Source organism: Trachemys scripta, chromosome 7 (genome assembly GCF_013100865.1).
Source record: "Trachemys scripta elegans isolate TJP31775 chromosome 7, CAS_Tse_1.0, whole genome shotgun sequence".
Classification (NCBI taxonomy): domain Eukaryota; kingdom Metazoa; phylum Chordata; order Testudines; family Emydidae; genus Trachemys; species Trachemys scripta.
This window is the reverse complement of record NC_048304.1, coordinates 115,277,919-115,300,846: the sequence shown is the minus strand read 5'-3', so window position 1 is coordinate 115,300,846 and position 22,928 is coordinate 115,277,919. Positions and strand designations below refer to the sequence as shown.

Below are 22,928 nucleotides of genomic sequence, written 5' to 3'. Positions count from 1 at the left end.
ACTGAGAACAGCCGAGCGCCATCCTCTTTAGAACCCCCCTTCAGGGAGTTGAAGGCTGATATCAAATCCCCCCTCACGCTTCTCTTCTGCAGACTAAATAACCCCAGTTCCCTCAGCCTCTCCTCGCAAGTCACGTGCCCCAGCCCCCCCATCATGAGGATCTAGCCAGCTGTGTATGATAGCTAAACACAGACAGCACTTTTCTTCTAGCCTGGCTTCATGTAAAGCAATGGTGGATAAATATAACCAAACAAAGGTGCTCCTGAATTGTGCTATCGAATTATGCTACTTTCAGTGGTTCAATTCTAAAGTGCGGGAATGGAAGCCCGGCAATTACCTATGATCCTTTATTAACGTGTCAGTTACTTTGCAAGCTTGCCTGGCGCTTTCCTTCTCTTATTAACACATTATTGCATCACAATTAGCTCGCTGGGATTGTGGGTGCCGCGTAGGATGACCAGATGTCCCAATTTTCTAGGAAGAACAGGAGTACTGGTGGCACCTTAGAGACTAACAAATTTGTTAGTCTCTAAGGTGCCACCAGTACTCCTGTTCTTTTTGCGGATACAGACTAACGGGGCTGCTACTCTGAAACCTGTCAATTTTATAGGGACAGTCCCGATTTTGGGGTCTTTTTCTTATATGGGCTCCCATTACCCCTCACCCCCTGTCCCGAGTTTTCACACTGGCTGTCTGGTCACCCTAGTGGGCACTAGCTACAGAGGGTCTCCTATGCCTACCCCTTGATGTACGCACCGCCCTGGGCTAACCAGAGCAACACAGGACACGAGGGAGGAAGAGCTGCTAGGGGGGGGAAATCTTTGCAACAAGTTGCTAGCACTGGCCCCACTTCTCGCTCGCAGTCGGTGCCTCTAGCACCCCACAAGCCCGCCTCCGGCTGGGGCAGGCCGATGCACGGGGGCGATGGGACGGGAGCGAGGGTTGAAGCGAGCCCGGGGCAGACACTGACCCAGCCCGCCGCTCCGAGCCGAGCCCGGGGGACGGAGCCGCGCGGAGCCGGGGGAGGCCGGGTGGGTGTGGCCGCTGCCCCGCGCCATTGGCCGCGCGGCCCGTGACGCGCAGGGGACGGGGCGGGGCGCCGGAGCGCGCGGCGGGGCGCTCAGAAGCATGGTGCAGCCCCGGAGCGGCGGCAGCGGCCGGGAGATCGCTCCGGCTGCCGCTGCAGGGAGGGCGCCCCGCCTCGCCTTCATGCCTCCAGCCTGGCGCCGCAGCCGGCTGCCCTGAGCCGCCCCAGCCATGGGCGATGGCTGTCTCGCCCCAGATTGCAACCCCCCCAACCGATCCAGCTCCCCGCCGCCCGTCCCCCCCAGCAGCGCCTCCACCCTGCCCTACCCGCCGGGCAGCAGGGAGCTGCCCTCCCACCAGTGGGCGGTGGGCATGCTGATGGCCCTGATGGTGCTGCTGATCGTGGTGGGCAACGCGCTGGTGATCGCGGCCATCGGGCGCACGCAGCGGCTGCAGACCCTCACCAACCTCTTCATCACCTCGCTGGCCTGCGCCGACCTGGTGATGGGCTCGCTGGTGGTGCCCTTCGGGGCCACGCTGGTGGTACGGGGCCACTGGGTCTGGGGCTCTTTCCTGTGCGAGTGCTGGACCTCGCTGGACGTGCTGTGCGTGACGGCCAGCATCGAGACCCTGTGCGTTATTGCCATCGACCGCTACCTGGCCATCACCTCGCCTTTCCGCTACCAGAGCCTCATGACCAAGGGCCGGGCCAAGGGCATCATCTGCACGGTCTGGGCCATCTCTGCCCTGGTCTCCTTCCTGCCCATTATGATGCATTGGTGGCGGGATGGAGATCCCCAGGCTCTGGAGTGCTACCAGAACCCCAACTGCTGCGACTTTGTCACCAACAGGGCCTATGCCATCGCCTCCTCCATTATCTCCTTCTACATCCCCCTGATCATCATGATCTTCGTGTACATCCGAGTCTACCGGGAGGCCAAGGAGCAGATGAGGAAGATAGACAGGTGCGAGGGCAGGTTTTACTGCAGCCATCCCCAGCCTCCTGCCCCAGCCCAATCCCATCAGCCCATCCTGGGCAATGGCAGAACCAGCAGGAGAAGGACCTCCAGGATCCTGGCCTTGAAGGAGCAAAAAGCCCTCAAGACCTTAGGCATCATCATGGGTGTCTTCACCCTCTGCTGGCTCCCTTTCTTCCTGGTCAACGTGGTCAAGGTCTTCAGCAGGGACCTGGTGCCAGACCAGCTCTTCGTCTTTTTCAACTGGCTGGGCTATGCCAACTCGGCTTTCAACCCCATCATCTATTGCCGCAGCCCCGACTTCCGCAAGGCCTTCAAGAGGCTGCTCTGCTGCCCCAGGAAAGCTGACCGGAGGCTGCACGCCAGCGCTGAGGAGTTCTCCCGGTACCCAGGGAGCTTCATCAATACTTTGGGCACCCCCGAGCGCAGCCTAGGAGGGACATGGTCTGATTGCAATGGGGGCACACAGGGAGGCAGTGACTCCAGCCTGGAGGAGAGGAATAGCAAAATTTCCTATTCGGAATCCAAGGTATAAGGATAGGGGGTGTGTTGGGTTTGGGGGCAGAGGAGTGTGTGCACTGGACACTGAGCATAAAGAAAGACAGGAAGGGAAATGAACAGGAGCAAAAAGGGGAGTAAAAACCACCAGGAGTCGGGTTAATAAACACCAGACCAAACTGATCTCTCGCTGTGGAGAGAATCTGTGTTTACTTAAAATTAAAAGCAGGTGAACTTGTATGCAGCGTACCTCATCTGAAGCTAAAGCAAACGGGAGGCCACTGACCACTGAACAAAGGAAATTAACCAACTGTCTCATTTGGATTATTATTATCTTTCTGTGGGGAGTTCGATGTTGGCGGTGAGGGAAAATAATTTGAAAAGGAAATAAGAAAATAGGTTAAGTTTTTCCGAGAGCTACAGTTGCAGAGGGGCCTGATCCTGAAACACTGAAGTATTGGGATTTTGCCGTTGCCATCAGTGTAGGCAGGGTCAAGTTGTTATTAACCTTGCTTCAAAGTTTAGGACTATCGGCTATCCCTGTCCTTACTTCTGGGAGCTGCAGCAGTAGCCCCACACAGAGGAAAAGAGCCTGGTTTTAATAAGTGCTGACTGCCGAAAAATCTCATTGAAGTCCGTGGGAGCTGCAGGTGTTTAGCATTATTGCAAATCAGGCTAAAAGTCACTTTTGAAAGTGTATTTGTGTTCTGGTGAGTTTTATTTTAAACTCTTGATAGCTGGGCTCCCCCGTTATCTAAAGTAGACGAGAATAAAAAATAAATAATGTTGAACATTGATATACTTGTATTTTGAACAAACCTCTTCTGCTTTTTTCTTCAGCACCAGCAAACTGGTGACTTTTTGTGCTTATCTTCCCTTGCCAGACAATAGCAATCAGGCTGAGAAACTTCTACCTCAAACTGTGCATATTGTACAGGGGAAATAAAAGAGACTTGTTTATATTAAACAGCTTATTTATGTATCACTATTAGTATTTTCTAAAAAAAAAAAAAACCACCCCAGTCTTTGAGCCTTCTGCAGTTTGTTCATTGTAATTACAGATGAACAGTAAAAATGAATTCCTTGTATCAAAAAAATTACTGCACATTTTAAAAAAATGACAACGTAGCCATTTTTTGCACAGTGTCAAGAATTGTAAAGAGAATTGAAGATGTTACTTGCACAAAAAGTCGAATTACAAATAAAACGGGGTTTAAATAACATCAAACCCCAGATCTATTTCTGTTCTTGTCTGCTATGTTACAATTTTACTGAGAGTTACTTTTTAAATATTATTTTATCAAGGTACTGTAAATGTATCGATATTATAAATTAAAGTATCTTAAGGGTCTTTTTATTTTTATTTTTTATGTCCAGGTGCCCACGTGAATCTGCTGTTATTTTAGCACTTGTGTCTCATTTCCATTTTCCTCTTCTGTGTGTGTGTTTTATAGCATATTTATACTCTGGTGCAATTTACTACTGTGTAAGTAATCGGTCAATGTGCAATAAATGTCGTTGCATCACAAGCAGGTTATGTTCAGTGTTTCTCTATAGGTTCAGAAACGATACCCAGCTAGAATGAAAGAACAGAGTTTGTTTTGCTTGGAAATATGGATCGGGTTAACGATACAGTCCTGTCTAACGGCTTTTCCTGACACAATATTGTAAGAAAGAAAGAAAGAAAACAAAAAAACCCTTCCTAGACCAAATAAGGTTGTGTTCCTGTTACAGTGAGAGCTGCCTACTTCCCTTAAACTAATGGCCAAAACATTAGTGTTTCCAGCTTAATTTTGAAAACATTAGTTTGCTTTAATGATGCCAAATTAGCTGAACTAATCTTTATTGTTAAGTGTACTGGACTGGGAGTCAGGATACCTACTATTCAAAAGTACAAAACTATTTCATTCGATTTGGTTTGAAAGCTGAAAATTGTCTGTCTGTTAGAAAGCTTATGCATTGTACGCCATCATGAAGTCAATGATACTCTTAGAATAATTTCACTTCACATGGATGGGGCCTGAACTCTCAAGGACTTTTGCCATTGACTTCAGGGAGATCAGGGTCAAGTCCCTGTTCTATATGGGCCAGAACCTACTCCCACTGAAGTCTATGGAGGTCTCCACTGAGTTCAGGGTATCTAACTGGAGATCTAATTTGCAGGCTGTAATGATCTGAAACAATTGTGGATTTTTGTTCTACTGCACTGTAAAAAGACTTTCAAGCAAAATTCACTATGAGTTTGACCCTGCACACACTGGAATCAATGGGACTATTGCCCTTGTCTTTAATGATTGCAGGATCAGACCTGCTCAGTGAATCAGATCTAAAGACTGTTGAAGTTAGTGGAGATCTTTTCTGGTCTCATCAATGGGCTTTGGATCAGGCCCTATATCACATAAGATAGGTGACTGGTTTAAAAAAAAGTTAGACTTTCTGTAGCTTAAACAATTATATATTTTGAACAAAGGAAAACATATGTGGCCCTTATTTTGTGACGGTATGTTACTCTTCGTAGTGGATTCATTTGGGACCACTACTCACATTGAGTAGTGTCCTAGTCACGCTGGTATCGCTGTGAACTTCAGCAGAACTCTGCATATGAGCACAGTTGTGCCGAGAGGGGAAAAGTGGCAGATTCAGATCTTTAATGTGTGTCTTGAACATAGAACTCTGTCATAGCCCAACATTTTTTACATTGTTTCATAATGGTGCATTTCATTCAGGTAGCTTAATAAATACTCAATTACTAGAAATTGCCATGGCAAATAGAGGAACAAAAAGACAGACTGCTTGATATTGTAAAACACCTCTCTAATGTGATGTGCAGAATTAAAGTGAAGCCATTTTTAGTGCTATAACACTCCGAGGTCTACTGAAGTTAGCAATCAGCAACCTGGGAGAATGTTTTTGAAAGTCAGTTCTTCAGCCAAGCCCTAATGTTTAAAATTTCAGGAACTGTCTTTTATACAAAGTGCTTTTAACATTACAAGAAGATCATGCTTTTTTATGCAGGACTAAATTAAAGGGCCTTTAGAAGGAAGTTTTGACATTGATTTCACTGGGGTTAAGACTTGAACTACAGTTAATAATTCCCGCGTAACCAGTGAAATGGACCACCTAAATGCCAAAGTGAAGCTAGGTTAGCTGCCAGATGAAACATACATTCTATCATCATGGTCTAAAAACGTGTATTTAAATCCAAGAATTCAATTCTGCCTTCATTTGTACCCCTGCTAGTCCAGAAAAGTCAGTAGAATTGCAAAGATGTAACTGAGGGCAAAGTTTGACTCCAGCTGACTAATATAGGATGTGATGATTTTATACGGGACTATTTGCTACTCCACCATTGCAGAAAAGATTGAGTCTAATGGACTTAGACTCTGATCCAGCAAAAGCAGTTTAGCAGATGCTTAAGTTTAAGCATCCAAGTAATCTCACTGAAGTCAATGGGTCTGCTCGTGCACTTAAAGTTAAGCGCATGATGAAGTGCTTTGCCGAACTGGGGGCCTTAGATCAGATTTAGGATCCAAACCTGCTCAGCTTGCTCTCCCTGGGAACATACATTGGGCCACACTCATCCTTGATTAATGTAATACCCTCAAAGTCACTGGAGTTTCATGTAGGATGAATGTTGCCATTGACTTCAATGGGACCACTTGTGTGAGTAAAGTGATCAGGATTTGGTCATTGTGTTTTGGACAATCAGAAATGACCTGATAGGTAGGCAAAACAGGAAGGTCTCTAATTGGCTGAAGGTTTAAACAGTCAATAAAGATAATCCATCCCACAACCTGAATGGCTGATACCTGACTCACCTAGTCCAGTGTAAAAAAGGCAGTGGCACGCTAACCTTAGAGACCGAGCGAGACATATGGGGTGTGCATGTGTGTGAAGAAGGGAAGACTATGGATTGCTGTCTTAGTACAGCCGGTTCTTAGGATTAAAGAAGGAATATGCTCTGAGAAGAGTTACAGCACAGCTGAGATACTCTGGAGGCAATGAGTCAAACATCCATGATGAATATTTCTTTGAAGCAAACCAGACAGGGATTAACAGTAGGAGCTGCAGTAAGAGAGTACAAACCTTCGACTCGCAGCCACACACACACTTGCACTGAAAAGTTAAGTAATAGAAGAATAGAGACCCAAAGGGAAGGGAGAAGCAGATAAAACAGAAAATGTACTGTAAGAATACGGACTGCATCCGTTATGGCTCAAATTGTCAGGCCAGGATGTCTAAACAGGCTTCTAAACTTCAGGCACTAAAATAGAAGTGGCCTGTTTGCCAAAGATGCTGAGTGCCTGTAGCCCCCATTGACTTCCTTGGGAGCTCAATACTTTTGAAAATTGAGCTACTTCTCTATAGGTATGTAAATGTAAGTCTCAGTCTTACCTAACTTTAGGCATATGGGTTTGAAAATTTGGGCCTGGGTGTAGTTGCTCTTTGCAGGTAAAAAGCATAAGGAAACCAGATCCTGCATTTCTTGTGAATCCAACATTGCAGACAAGTTAGGAGAGGAGTTGGATTTTTTAAAAGTAGTCAGGTGCCTAAAGGTAGGCATCTCATGGGATTTCCAAAAGTTCACAGGTGCCACTAATGGGAGTTAGGTGCCTAGCCACTTTTGAAAATTCCACTAGGCACCTATCTACATCTTTAGGCACCTAAATATCTTTAAAAATCTGGCCCAAAGTGTGCACCTGTACATGGTCTGTACCTGTACAAACCATTAGTAAGCAACAATTGCAACTGACTAAATCCGATACAGTCAGTGTGGCCTAAAATGCTTAGAATTAGATCTTTGCATCGCCCACAGCGTGCAAAGAATTCAACACGATAAGTAGTTTGTTTCTGATAGCATGCACTATTTCTGCTGCAAACACCATCTCTTTCATTTGGCATGCAAGTGTATTCAAATATAGAAGACAACTTCCTTATCTTTTTTTTCCAAGCCTTATCTGAAGTTGAAATTTTATTAATAACTTTTAAGCTGTTATTGTGCAAACCTCCCTTGCTCTGCACACTTTCCCAATTTATTATTTCCCATGTGGTGGAATGTACTTACTTCTTCCCCTGTAATATATCAGTGATGGAAACAGTGCAGTCATGAACTAACAGCACAGACATTCTTCAGGCCAAATTCTATCCTCAGCTATGCTCGTGATATGCTACTGGAGTCAGAATTTGGCCTTTATAATCTAATCTTTTATGAGAGCTACTAAGCAATGGCTCCAGAAAGGTCCATTGTCACCAGCAGTAATTGGCATTTACTAATGAAGCTGGAGCAATTAGTCCCATTAAAAGCATTCAAGGAAAATGTTAACTGTTAAACCATGGTTAGTGCTGTATACCTCAAATAATGGGTGTTTTGTTTGTTGGTCTCTGTTAGGTGACACGATGGAAAATAATTATCCTTTGACTAGCAGCCAGCTTTGTATTATTGAGAAAGGAGAAGACATGTTCTGTTTGAAGGATTATACCTAAAAATAGTTCTGCTACATCAGCCACATCAGCAACTGGCATGAAGTTAATTCCCATGCACACATATACACACCCTCTATGTTATTTCAGTTTCACTCTTGTCAGTCAAAGTTTTCGGTTTGATTGAAAAAACAGTAATGCAAACTCCTGAAATAAGGTTAAGCACACTGTCCCACAGGATTATTTTTGGTATGCATCACTGATTCGCATTCAGAGGGTGCCAAATTCCAAAATGTCTAAGGAGGAAGTAAGTATTCTTTGTCTTTCTGTAAATAATCATGGATAACGTAAGATCAACAGTAGAATTGCTATGATTGCCTTACACAAGAGATCAAAAAAATTTTTTTACATAGATGTCCGTCTATCTGTTAGTCTAAACAGAAACAGCCATGATAACAACAGGAGCTTCACTCACATAATTCAATAACCTTAGGCTGCTAAACTGTGTCCGAGAAAGTGACAGAGTAGGGGGAAAAAAGAATAAACAAGATGATATCGGGCGGCAAAGCCGGAGGGGGAACGTCTCAAGTAACAGTAACAGAGGACATGATAACAGGGCTAGATGCTACATTTTCTTTCCAACATAATGCCCGTTATGAAAAAGTCCAATAGATTTTAATAGGGATGAATCTGTCAGATGCTCAATAGAAATAAAAGAGCCTTCTATCGAAATGACTCTAAAAACCTAGAGGATTTTATCTCTTCTGTATTCTCTAGGCTGGTTAAGCACTTTTCCATAAGGAGATAAACAGTTGGAGCAAACTCCAACACTTCTGAAATGTTCCCCACCTCTAATGCACATTGAAAGAAACATATCTGAGCCAAATCCTCAGCTAGTGTAAATCACTGGAGCTCATTTGACTTCCATGAACTAGAATGACTCGGACAACCCCCTTCTTCAGCCATTAGGCGCTGCGAGTGGCGGCTGTGAGCATACACATTATCTCATTAAGCAAACTGTTTCCACAAAGCCTTTAATTTCCACTGCCTCTGGATATTTACATTGTTCCTCCTAAAAGCAAGAGTGGCTCATGCTTATGAAACCTAAGGGAGTCTTTCCATTGAATTTCATGGGAGTCGGATAATACCTCACACTGGGCCTGACTCTGAAGCCGTTACTCACTTTGCATAGTCCCACTAAAGTAAACGGGCCCAATCCTCCAGTGCCTTTCGCCTTGTGTTGTCATTTATACCTGTGCAATGAGGATGTAGAAGTGATGCGGCCAGTGTACCTCAGTGGAGGATTCTGACCAGCTAATGTTTTACACCTGCTTTGCCAGGTATAAATGATTACACGGGTTACAGGGCAGGTGAGAATCAGGTACTTTTGTAAGACTCCCAGGAGTTATAGGTTTCAGAGTAGCAGCCGTGTTAGTCTGTATCCGCAAAAAGAACAGGAGTACTTGTGGCACCTTAGAGACTAACAAATTTATTTGAGCATAAGCTTTCATGGACTACAGCCCACTTCTTCAGATGCATATAAAGTCAGGAGTTATAGCTACTTACTGCTAACACAAGCAGCAGAATTGGGCTTGCCTAGAATTGTATCATGTTTGGGTTTGTCATGTAAACTCTCACACATGTTCCTGGTTCATATTATTTAACTGACAATTGAACATACAGACTCACTTTGCAAACCAACATTTGGCTAGCTGGCTCTTTGGCCATATTAAGTTTTACAGATAGATCCAGCCTGCAGAGTCTGACTTGGGATCTGAACACTGGCAGAGCTTTGGGAGGTTCAGATCCAGAGGGTTGGTTTAGGCACATTTCTAATTAGTTTGATACTCATTGTTAATAATTATGTACCTAGAACTGTAGCGAGCGAAGAGGAAAACCCAGCAGGCCAGCTTCATCCTCCGGCCCTGCACCTTATGCCTGCACTGTCTGTGACAAGGTCAGTCACTTACTTAAGAAGTGGACTTTTTAGCCACTCGCAGTGCTGCAGCATGACACCTACAGCCCCCAACTAAAACCTCTCCAGTGCATCATCAAGGATCTACACCCTATCCTGGAGGACGACCTCTCACAGACCTTGGGAGACAGGCCAGTCCTCGCTTACAGACAGCCCCCCAACCTGAAGCAAATACTCACTAGCAACTACACACCACACAACAAAAACACCAACCCAGGAACCAAACCCTGCTACAAACCCTGGTGCCAACTCTGTCCACATATCTATTCAAGGGACACCATCATAGGACCTAACCACATCAGCCACACCATCCAAGGGCTCGTTCACCTGCACATCTACCAATGATAGATATATATATAGATATATGCCATCATGTGCCAGCAATGCCCCTCTGCCATGTACATTGGCCAAACCGGACAGTCCCTCCGCAAAAGAATAAATGGACACAAATCGGACATCAGGAATCATAACATTCAAAAACCAGTAGGAGAACACTTCAACCTCTCTGGTCACTCAATAACAGACCTAAAAGTGGCAATTCTTCAACAAAAAAACTTCAAAAACAGAATCCAACGTGAAACTGCAGAATTAGAATTAATTTGCAAATGTGATACCATCAGATTAGGCCTGAATAAAGACTGGGAGTGGTTGGTTGGGTCATTACAAAACCTAAACTTAATTTCCCCAATACTAATTTCTCCCTACTGTTATTCACACCTTTTTGTCAACTGTCTGTGATGGGCCACTCTCTTACTACTTCAAAAGTTATTTTTCCTCCCTTGATATCCTGCTGGTAATTGATTTATCTCGTTAGACTGACCTCACACTTGGTAAAGCAAGCCCCATCCTTTCATGTATTTATATCTGCTCCTGTATTTTTCACTTCATGCATCCGATGAAGTGGGTTCTAGCCCACAAAAGCTTATGCCCAAATAAATTTGTTAGTCTCTAGGGTGTCACAAGGACTCCTCGTTGTTTTTACTGCTTTGGGTGTTCATCCATCATCTTTCAAGATGGAGGGCTGCCATTCAGTTCTGCTCGAACGGACACAGCATTTTCCAAAACAAGTAAGACAAGAGTCCTATGCTCAAAGAGTTTACAGTCTGACACAGAAAACAGATACACAATCCTGTCCTCATCATGGCATCTGTGTACCCGAGACATAAGGTTGTGGGACAGCCTTTTTTCTTTTCTCTTCATCCACTGTGTTGGACCCAACACTACAGTCCTCACTGGATATGTCTACACAGCAACTAGAAACCTGCGGAGGGCCCGTGCTAGCTGGCTCAGGCTAAGGGGCTGTTTAACTGCAGTGTAGACTTCCAGGCTTGGGCTGGAGCCCAGGCTCTAGGACCCTGGCAAGTGGGAAGGTCCCAGAGATCAGGCTGCAGGGGCCAGGAAGTCAACACTTCAATGAAACAGCCCCTGAGCCCTGGGAGCCCGAGTCAGTTGGCACGACCCAGCCGCAGGGTTTTCTCTGCAGTGTAGACATACTGACAGAGACAAAATGAGACTTAGGTGCCTAACCTGCTTAGGTACTTTAGGTACTGTAAATCCCCCCCAATCTGCATCTTTAGGCACCTAAATCCCTTTACAAATCTGGCCCTCCAGGGTACATCTGTACTGCAGCTGGGAGTGAGTCTTCCTGCCTGGGTAGACAGCCGCACACTAACGGAGCTCGAGCTAACAAGCTAAAAATAGCAGCATGGAGATTGTTGCACTGGCTGGCGCTCAGGCTCTCAAGCCTAGGGGGTAAGGTGGCCTTGATGTGGCAGGCATTGTAGGTACATGTAATAAAAAGACAGTCCCTGACCCAGAAAGCTTTCAATCGAAACACAGGATGAAAGTAAAAAGTGCCTCCATTACATGTTAAAGAGTTAAAACAAGTCACTTTCGTGGAGCAGTGAGTGTTAGTTTTATTTCACTTTCAGGCACACTGAAGACTCTAAGATATCCTTCTTTTACAAGGTGGCAGACAGACTATGCTGTGAGAATTCCAGAAAGTCACGGTATAGTGCCAGGAATGTGAACAGGAGTCACCATTTGTCGATGTTAAAGCAATTACTTTTCACTTGCTTTTTTTAAAGTACAGTCTGGTAATGCTCCTGCTATGCTAGTTACTCAAGGGGGACAAATGCCACAAAAAAATTAAAGGGAAAACGATGAAAACGGCTGACTACAGCAGATTCAGTGTTGTCAATATCACAACGCTTCTTTTAAGAACAAGCCAGTCAAAGAGAACCCCGGTGAGACTTTCTGGCATGGAACCGAGTGTGACACTTTAGATGAAGGTTTCTAAATACACATAATGGACCCAGTTCTGCCCCTCAGTCACATCCCCAAGTTCCTAAAGTCGGTAAGAGTTCGATGTATATTTCTGACAGTAGCTTGGCTCTGCAAATGCCAGTCATGCTGAAGGGTAGGGTGGTGTCAGTGCCAGTCTATGGTGACAGTTCTGTCTGTGGAATACATAGCTAGTGCTCAAAGAGGTACCCCCTACACTTCCTTTTTGGGGTGTTTAATGCACTCTTTTCTGCCCCCACATACCAGCTTCATTCCATCAGCTGGTAAAGAATACAGCCTGGACCCACGTCCTCAAGCTATCTAGGCACCTAACAGCCATTGACATTAATGTAAAGTTAGGAGCCCAATTACCTTTGAGCCTCTGGACCCAAGTTCCCATTCTATGCCCCCTTGGAATGGCTGACACTAATGCTGGTAGCACTAATACTCCCAAGGTTTTGCATTCAGGTCCCTCTACCTCACTTCTAATTACCCATCTGTGCAGAGCCATTTCAGCTCACTCACAGTTGGTAACGAACCAAACTGTCATTTAATTTATTGTTTGGCATATAGCTGAGGTTTAACGATTATTGTTTGTAATACTTGGGCAATCATTATATAATTGTTAATCCTCGTAAACGCATTTTAAGTAATTATAAGAGCTGTTGTGTAACAATCAGCATCTGTCCTGTTATTCTAAACTCTAGGTATGGATTGTCCAACAGTTTGTGAAATCAGCTACAAAAGCCTGTGTCCTGGGCCAGATCCTGCTCCCAGTGAAGTCTGTAGCAGATACTATCTCTGTGGCAGGCTGAGCCCCACACAGCAGAGGTCAACCACTGTCCTGGAAGACAAGTAACAAACCATCTCCCTATCAGGAGTTGTAGAGCTGGCTGGTGGAGGCGAGCTCCAGCGCTCTGCTACCCTCAGCTCAGTCATCCTTCCCATATTGCACAGCTCTGCTGAGATTACTCCAGTCTGCCTGGAACCTGGTGGGAGTATGGGGTGTTGCTGGTGTTAGATGTTCTAGGAAGGGGCTTGCTTCTCTACTTCACCCTTGCCTTGCTATGTGGTAGATAGGAAGCCTGCCACACCAACTGCACTTGGGCTGGGAGCCTCCATCATCAGAGGATCTTTGGAAGAATAGAGGGGCAAACTCCATGTCCCTGGGTAGCCTGGCTTCCATACATAGATGGGACAATCCCGGGAAGGCAATTGCTTTGGCCCTTTTAGTCTTTTCCTATTTTTCCCTAGCTGATGAACACTGAATCATCCTTTGATGAAGAATTTGTCCTTGTGAAAGAGTGATTAAAATAGGCAGAATCATAGGATGATCCATAGCAGCTGAGGACAATCGGGAGTCAAAGGTATCTGGCAAGCCACACCCATAGTGTAGGATTAATAAAACCACAATTGTGTGGTATAAAAAGAAGTACTTCCTTCTTGCCGTGGTGCAGGTAACTTTGGAGAAGTCCCACAAAGCTTCCATTGTCTAACACTTGCGTAGACCCAAGGGTTTGGTTTGGACTTTCCCTAAGTATCCACTTGTGAAGCTTGATTTAAAATGTTAGTGAGATCCTGTTGTTGTTGAGCAAGACAAAATTAGTTTAAAGACAAGTGCTTTAAATGGCAGCTATGTGTAACACAAGGCAGTGTGAACTAGATGCTAAGGCCCTGGACCGGGCGCCAGGAGACCTGTATTCCCTTCCTTGCTACGTCAGGGACCTGCTTTGTGATCTTGGACAAGCACTTCATCTCTTTGGTTTCCTTTCATTGCCTTGTCTATTTACATTGTCTTTCTATTTTCTATTTAGCCAGGCCATGGGAGAGCAGGGGTCAAGTCCCAGCTTTACCACAGACTTCCAGTGTGACCTCAGGCAAATCACTTAGGGTAAATCCACACAGCACAGTTAACTCAGGCTCTTACCAGTCTTTACATCTCCTACCATCAACATCTAAAAACCTCTCACCTGACCTGGGTTTGGAGGTCCTTTAGCTGGGGATTTAGGTTAGAGCATAGGCTCTGATTTAATTTGGGCTGGAACCCATCCCCTCTGCAGTGAGAATGCAGGCTAAATCACACAAGTACTGATAGTCCTCCAGTGCCCTTCCCACAGAAGGACAGACAAGTTCTCCCACAATTGACACAAGTGATGGGGAAAGAATGCTAGAGGGTCTCAGCACAGAGAACCAGGGGATATGCTCCCAGATACACACTGGCGAGCGCAGAAACAGTGAGGGCACAATAATGTGGGTAGGGCTTTGCTGTGAGGAAGCTCACAGGTGGATTAGGTTAACCTCCTGGATGCTCAGACCCAGGGACCAATCTCCTGGGTTAACTGTGCAGTATAGACACAGTCTCTGCCTCTCCATGCCTCAGTTCCCCATCTGTAAAATGGGGATAATGGCACTGCTCTACCTCACAGAGGCATGGTGAGGATAAATACGTTAAAGAGAGTGAGGTGCTCAGATATTATGGTAATTGCGGCAATAGAATGACCTACAATAGATCCAGGGCAGGCTTTTGGAGCAGGCACTGTCTCTCTCTCTGGCTACACTTTGAGCTGGAGGGATAATTACCAGCTTGAGGAGACAGACCTGCACTAGTTCTGATCTAACTAGGAGCACAAAAAACTAGAGTGTAGCTGCTGCACTTGAGCAGTCGGAGGGTCTAGCTGCCCCACGTATGTACCCATCTGAGATGCTAGGCCTGTACTCGGGTGGCTAACCCCTCGCACTGCCACATTTACATTCTTATTTTTGGCACGTTAGCTCAACCAACACTAGCGTGGATATGTCTGCTTGGGCTGAAATGGACACCTCCCACTTGACGTGTAAACATATCCTCTGTGTTTATACAATGCTCAGCTTGATGGATCTCCTAGGCATTGCTGCAGTACAGCTAATAGTAATAGTAACGGCTGCAAGAGGAGTTGTAACACTGGTTCACGCTTTACGGGGTGTGTCTAGAGTAGAGATTTTTGTTCCTGTTTTAACTTGAGTTGATTGCCAATTAACCTGAGGTAGCTAGTGTATTTAGAAATGTTAGTCTAGCCATTCCACAGATGCTGTGCTCTAGGGTAAACTGCCGACGTTTGAGGAGTGTTTTCGACAAATATGTTACCTAAGTTAACTCAAGGTGGTTGGCAATCAGTTAACTCATATTAAAATAGGAGCAAAAACTCCCGTCTAGCCAGCCACTGGTTTGATACTCAGTATACTGTATATTGTATATTGTATTGTTCTCAGCGTACATTGGCAACAATCGTTTCTGTCACCTTAAAGAGACAAAAGCAAAAACGCCATTGGGCCAAATTTTGCACTGACTTACACCCTCCATGATTCCACTGAATACAACTACAAATCTGTGCAGAATTTGACCCAATGAAAATTTTGAGTGACTAGGGATTGCATAAGGTACATAGGAAAGCATACACAGGCAAGGGCGTTCAGTAGCTAGGGTGACCTTAGGAGGTCTGAGTTCTATTCCCAGTGGTCACTGATTTACTGTCTGACCTTGGGCATGTTACGCACCCTCTCAGTGCATTTGTAAAGTGAAAAAAAATAGTATGTACCTTTATTGAATGCTTGGAGAGTAACATATGAAAAGCACCATTTACGTATTATTATTACCTGTGTAATTATTCCTCAGTGAGTTAGCAGTGGGAAGAGAACAGGAGACCTTCAGCCCAGGCTTCTACCATTTGAATAGAAGGAACAGGCATACTTGTGGCACCTTAGTCCTGGTCTACACTGGGGGTGGGGGGTTGATGTAAGATACGCAACTTCAGCTATGGGAATAGCGTAGCTGAAGTCGACGTATCTTAGATCGACTTACCTTGCGTCCTCACAGCGCGGGATCGACGGCCACAGCTTTCCTGTCAATGCCACTACCACCGCTCGCCCTGGTGGAGTTCCGGAGTCGATGGGAGCGCATTCGGGGATTGATATATCGCGTCTAGATGAGGCGCGATATATCGATCCCTGATAAATCGATTGCTACCTGCCGATCCGTCTGGACGTACCCCTAGAGACTAACAAATTTAGTCTCGAAGGTGCCACAAATACTCCTGTTCTTTTTGCAGATACAGACTAACACGGCTACTACTCTGAATAGAAGGAGTAACTCTCTTATCTGGTCACAGTAATAGGCTGTTATCCTCCAGCAACATGACACACTGAGGCTAAGCTAAGGTAATTTGAAAACAATGAGCAATGCAAAACTATGAGAATTATTTCCATCTGACAGGCTGTTTTCACAAATACCAGTGTGCCCATTACAGCATTGATGGACCCCACTAAACTGATATCAATATGTAAGGCATTCACAATTTTACATATTAAAATCAGCTTTGGGGGAACCAGAAGCCAGAGTAGCATTAACACTTATTCACAAGTAAAGAATGCAGTGATAAAAAGACTGAAATCATTTCAGTGAGGTGTTGCTTCCATTAATATATTATGTAACAGTTCCATCAGTGCACAATTTTTAGTAAACATCCCCGTTGGGTAGATAAATGTATGAAGTTTGTATGGATCCATAATTAATATATCTTCATTTTAAAATTGGCTGGACTTCGATCAAATGCTTTGTCTTTACGTTATAAGACACCTCGTAAATTAAACGTTTGATGTTGTCAGATGCATGCCATTAACACTTCAGGGAGATAATCCTCTCCATGACCTCTGTAGTGTCTATCAGAACGCCGGACTCTGCAGATAAAACCTCTGGAAGTAGAACAATGATTCTCTGAACTTATCATGACTTCTTTTCTTCAATTTTGAGCTTTGCAAGAGAAAAATAACCGTTATCTGTATTGCTTAGGCAGTTTTGAAACACAGGGTTTTTTTTAACTCATATATTCCAAACATGGTTGTATAAAATCTGGTAGAAAAGTGAAAACCTCTCGAGGAGAGGGATTTTTTTTTGCCCTGGTAATAAAGAAATGGATAGCTTACATGACAAAGTTCAATGACTTATTTAGCATCAAAAAAGGAAGAAAATAATGAACAGAATGTTATGTGCCTGTAATTCTTCTAGAGGGAACACAGAAGTAAGGGATTTGCATTGTTTTCTGTGCTGCTCCTATTCATTAGAGATAAGAAAATGCTGATGACTCTTTTTCTTTCATTTCCTGGCTCCCTTCTTACACTGTTTAGTATCCTAACCTAGTAGGTGAAGTATCAGTTTTCACCTCTTCTGTTTTAACTCTGGATGGCAACAGGAACTCCACTCTGATTGACAGAAGAAAGTTTGCCAAGTTAACCCTCTGAAGTTTGACAGGTTAATTTACGCTTTTCTATGTAGTCTTTTATTTTATTTAATATAGCATCAATAACCACTCCATAGTTAAGGTTGACGTTAGTTTCCTATTTTTAAATTTTCATTCCCCGCCAAAGAGACTTTGTCTGCCACATCTCGTACCAGAGTAGAATTGTTCTCGGAAGTTTGAAAACAAAATTCAGAAAAGTTATTTACATTTGTGATGTTTGAAAACGTCTTTGTATTTGACTGGTTAAAAATATCCCTATTACATCTCCAAAAGGTCTTGGCCTACAAACTCCAGATTTATTGTATTGGCCTCATTGAGCAATGCAGTTTAGTGTTTGGTATTGGGGAGGGAGGGATGGTGGTGTTAGTGGGGGAATTATTGCAAAGCTATGTACTATAAAGAGCTTTCTCATATAAACACCTATCCAGGGTAGGCAAGAAAGGGGTTAAGTAGTGGGTCATTAGAACAGGGCTATAAATAGAAGGCACAGGAAGTCAGGGGAGGGGCTCTGGAGGAAGTGGAAGTAATAACCAGGTATGGAGGGAACTTCTCACCTTGCTAGGTAAGTAAAGGTTTCTTTGGTCTTTTGTTTTGGCCTAGGTTGAGGCCTAATTTTTGATTCTGTGTTGGACTAAGGTGTAGAAACAATATGCGTGTTCCTTAATGCAGTGGTTTTCAAACTTTTTTTCTGGGGACCCAGTTGAAGAAAATTGTTGATGCCCGTGACCCAACAGAGCTGGGGATTTGCAGTGTGGGAGGGGCTCAGTGCTGGGGAAGAGGGTTGGGGTATGGGGGTGAGGGCTATGGGGCAGGGTTGGGAATGAGGGACTCAAGGTGTGGGAGGGGGCTTTGGGCTGGGGGAGGGGGTTGGGGTGTGAGGGAGGGGGTCAGGGCTCTGGGATGGGGGTGCAGGCTCTGGGGTGGGGCTGGGGATGAGGGGTTTGAGGTGCAGGAAGGGGTTCTGGGTTGGGGGGGGGGCTCATAGGATCTGTAAGAGCCGGACTCCCTTCCTGTGGGCTTTATATGCCCTCTGGATTTGAGCTTTCAGTGCTGGGTTTTTTAAATGTGAAACTTGCATGAAAAACAGTCTAAAGGAACATAAGGTAGAAGGGATCTCGCTGTGATCGCTTTGATGTCTTCTGTAGAACTCAAACATTAGATTGTCCGGAAAAGGACAGTGAATGGGCCGGCAAGTTCTCTGCTGCCATACAGTCACATGTGATCACTCCATCCACTGTACAAGCTCCAGTTTTGTTTGTGGAATGTATCTTGTATGTGGGTTTTGGCTGAAAACAGTGGTGCTGGAACAGTTTTTGGAGTGGGGGTGCTGAGCTGCACCCCCCCTTACCCCTGTCTGTGCCCCTCACTGCCCCCTAGAGCTGGGGCCAGCAGCGGAGCCCCCGGAGCCGGCAGCGGGCCCAGCAGCCAGGACCCTGGGCAGCAGGGGCGCAGGGCTGGTGGCTGGGACACCGGGCACACAACCTGGGGGTGCTGCAGCACCCCCACACCTCTACTTCCTGTGCCTATGGCTGAAAATCTGGATAACCTCTATGTTCAAGGGTTAAAGTTGTTGGGTGTTCCTGCCATCAAATCTCCAGGACTCTGTGTAACTGAGGAAGATCTCACTTCAGATTAAGGTCTTGTCTAAACCAGGTATTTACTGATTTAACGGTACTAGTTTAAAACTGATAAACTAGCGTCTTCCCTTAGTGTGGATGTAGTTATATTGGTTTAAAGGTACTTTATATTGGTAGAGGTGGCACCAATTTAACTATATCGTTAATATAGTTATTAAACCAACTACACTAGAACCTCAGAGTTATGAACATCTCAAGAACGGAGGTTGTTCGTACCTGAAATATTTGTAACTCCGAACAAAATGTTATGGTGGTTCTTTCAAAAGTTTACAGCTGAACATTGAATTAAGGCAGTTTTGAAACTTTACTACGCAGAACAAAAATGCTGCTTTTCACCATCTTAATTTAAATGAAACCAGCCCAGAAACAGTTTTCTTACCTTGTCAAATCTGTTTTTAAACTTTCCCTTTATATTTTTAGTAGTTTACGTTTAATACAGTATTGTACTGTATTTGTGCTTTTTTTTTTTTCTGCTGCTGCCTGATTGTGTACTTCCAGTTCCAAATGAGGTGTGGTGGTTGACCGGGTCAGTTTGTAACTCTGGTATTTGTAACTCTGAGGTTCTACTGTATATTAACAATATAGTTAAATTGGCTCAATCTATAGACCACTCAGGATACAAAGTTTAGGGTATCACCATAGAGTGGCAATCTACTTGGAATAAAATAAATCAACCCCCAAAAAGTCAGGCAGAACTGAAATGTAACTGCAGCCGAATATCTGAGACTTAGTAAGAGTCTTGCAGTTAAAGCTGTTGCTGGCAATCTTTTCTTTCCCACAGGCACTTCTGTACTTCCTGGTTCTGATGACGAATGGATCTAGATCAGGCTGCTTGTCAGACCCAGGAAGTTCAGGTCATTCATATAAGTTTCAGAAATGCATCTTAATTTTTAACTGCTTAGCCAAACAGAACAAAAATCTTTTGAGTTCCAGCCATCACTAGTCCTATCTTACACATGTCACCACAGGACTCCTTGCCACGGCAATTCTAACCCTTCCCACATGTGATAGTACATGTGGAATGAAGATCTCGCCGACAAGTTTTCCATAATCTTTCTATTCTGGCCTGCTTTTCAAGGTCCTCTGTCTGGCCATCTGTATGTACACGGGAATGGCAGGTCTGACTTGCAGCTTGATTTACAACCTGCTTGCAGGCTGTGAGGATGTTACTGTGACATTCTATCATTGCCAGTCTTCTCCATTCAGGATGTGTGGAAAAGCAGCCATCTGGTTTATAGATACAGCATCCTGGTAAGGTCAGATCTATTTGGCTCTAGAAAAGGATGAAGTTTGTTTTAATAAAGTGATAAATAAAAAAGGCTGAATAAATAAAGGGTCCAGTCATTTATGAGTGAAGTTCAAAGGCTGACCCATCCAGGTCTAAAACTTCAGATCCCTGAATTTCCACTATTCTATACTAGTGTGGGGGGAGCCCACCAATATGATCATAGGCCCTAACTGAAATATGCCTAGTGGAAGGAGCACTGGACTGGGACTCAGGAAACTTGAGGTCTATTTCTGGCTCTGCCAATGGCCTGCTGGGTGACCTTGGGCAAGTCACTTCATCTCTCCCTCAGTTTCCCCATCTGTAAAATCAGTATAATGATACTGACCTTCTTTGTAAAGTACTTTGAGCTCTACTGAGGAAAAGCCTTAAATAAAAGCTAGGTATTTGTCCCTTCTTGAAGTGCTTTAAGGACATGTGGTATCTTGTAAGATACTTTAAAGGGTGAGGGTGAAGAGATATATTTATTTTCTGAAGTAGCCAGTGAGTTGTTTTGGGGTTTTTTTGTGTCCTGCCTGAGTTGGTTTAAAGGGCTTGACTCTTTTCAGAGGGCAGGTGCTTTGGCCTTTCCTGAAAACCAAGCCCTTTAAAGTGTTTGCAGTTGAATCCAACATCACTTTTGAAGATCGTGGGTGGTATAGACACAATAAAAGCACGGCAAACTCATTGGTGAGGTGATCAACTTCGGCAGTTTAAAGGTTCATGCCCCAGTGCCTTGGCCATGCAAAAGGATTGCGTGATTACTCAAGTGCAGAATTCAGACAATATGTTATTCAGTCTCATCAAGAGCCTGTTCCATGCTTTGTATTTGGTATCAGGGCTGCAGCCAAGTTCTTACTTTGATGTGGAGCTGGCACAAAAATCGTCTCTGAACCAGTCATTATGTCAACACTTTTGCCAGAAATAACTAGGGTGAATATTTCCCCAAAGGCCACTGATTTACAGTAAAGCTGGGTTGCAGTGGGGGAGCAGCAGGGTCAGGGTTTGGTAACTGCCTTCCAACAGATTGTAGGTTCAAATCCTGCCCAAGCTGATAGTGATTTAAAGTTACTACTATTTGGTGATCCTTAGACAACCAAACAGCACTCAGTCCACTTGATTTTAGTCAACAGCAACAAGATGTACCCTATTTTTTATGTACACCAACATTTTTCTTAGACAAACTTTCTTCCACAGCCAATGGGCCACATTTTCCTTTCACTTACACTAGTTTCACATTGGCATTATTCAATTGTATTGGATGGAATTACTACTCCTCCCACTCTCAGTTCTAAGAATTAGACCCAATAACACTCTAACTACTTCTATGTTGTGATAAAAGATTGTAAAGCTATTTACAAGTCCTATGTCCTCTGTCTGTATTCCTAGAAGACCTTCTTCAGGTTTAAAATGAAAAGCAGTGAAATCTTGGCCTGTACAAAACCACTCACTATTAGCAGATGTGACAAAAATCATAGAATATTGGAGTCAGAAGGGACCTCAGGAGGTCATCTAGTTCAACCCCCTGTTCAAAGCGAGACCAATCCTCAGACAGATTTTTAGTCCAGTTCCCTAAATAGCCCCCTCAAGGATTGAACTCAGAACCCTGGGTTTAGGAGGCCAATGTGCAAACCACTGAGCTATCCCTCCCCCCGGTTTTGTTCCAATAGAAACCTAACTCTGCAAATGTTTTGAGACATTCCTTAGAAGCTTAAGAGCTATTTTCATTTTCCCCCATCCCAATTTCCATACTGTTTGTCCTGAATTTATTGCTGTTTTGTGTTGTGTTTAACACTGCATTCCAGTATTGAAATAGTTGTTCTGTAGCTATCGGAATTTGTTACTCAAACCTTGCAATCCTGCTGGAAGAGGGAGTGTGATCTGGTGGCTGAAGCTCTAGGAGACCTAGCTTTTATTCTTGGTTCTGCTTCACCTCTGTACCTCTTTCTCTGCCTGTAAAAGAGAATGGACAACATATCTAACTCACAGGGGTACCTGGAGTTAAAGTGGCTTCCACTAGGAGCAGCATGGAACCACCATGCCCAGAAAGAGCATAGGGGCACGTTGTCTTCTGGGACCACAGTGAAAGCATACTTGCTCTATTGCCATCCTAGCTGTAATGCCACCTTGCTACTCAATGATGCCTGATTTTTAACATGGTTGTTGCATGTCATTCAACTGGACATGCATTCGCTGCACTGAAAACAATGCATTAATGTAACCCACTGAGTGTTACAGGTCCCACTTTAGGTATATCTACCCAGCAAAGAAGAACCTGCAACTGGCCTGTGCCGGCTGACTTAGGCTTATGGGGCTGTTTCACTGCTGTAGACTTCTGGGCTTGGGCTGGAATCTGAGCTTGGGGACCCTCCCACCTTGCAAGGTCCTAGAGCTCTGGCTCCCACCCAAGACCAGACATCTACCCACAAGCCCAAGTCAGCTGTGTAGACCTACTCTCTGTGCTCAATCCACAGAGGATATTTTAGGCTGCAGCTGGAGAGCCTTGACTGAGGTTGAAGCAACCCTGGTCTGCCAACCAAAATGGAGGCCATCAGCCGCTATGAAAGTCTTTAT

At 44.5% G+C, this 22,928-nt stretch overlaps 1 protein-coding gene across 1 annotated transcript; it reads left to right on the top strand.

The window, feature by feature from the left end:
• The first annotated feature begins 1,147 nt into the window (after nt 1–1,147).
• ADRB1 (adrenoceptor beta 1) lies at nt 1,148–4,184 on the top strand. Its single transcript, XM_034777419.1, is given in 3 exon segments — nt 1,148–2,532; nt 3,563–3,597; nt 3,599–4,184. Coding segments are annotated over 3 exon segments (1,434 nt in total). The 5' UTR covers nt 1,148–1,257; the 3' UTR covers nt 3,723–4,184.
• Nucleotides 4,185–22,928: the final 18,744 nt, after the last annotated feature.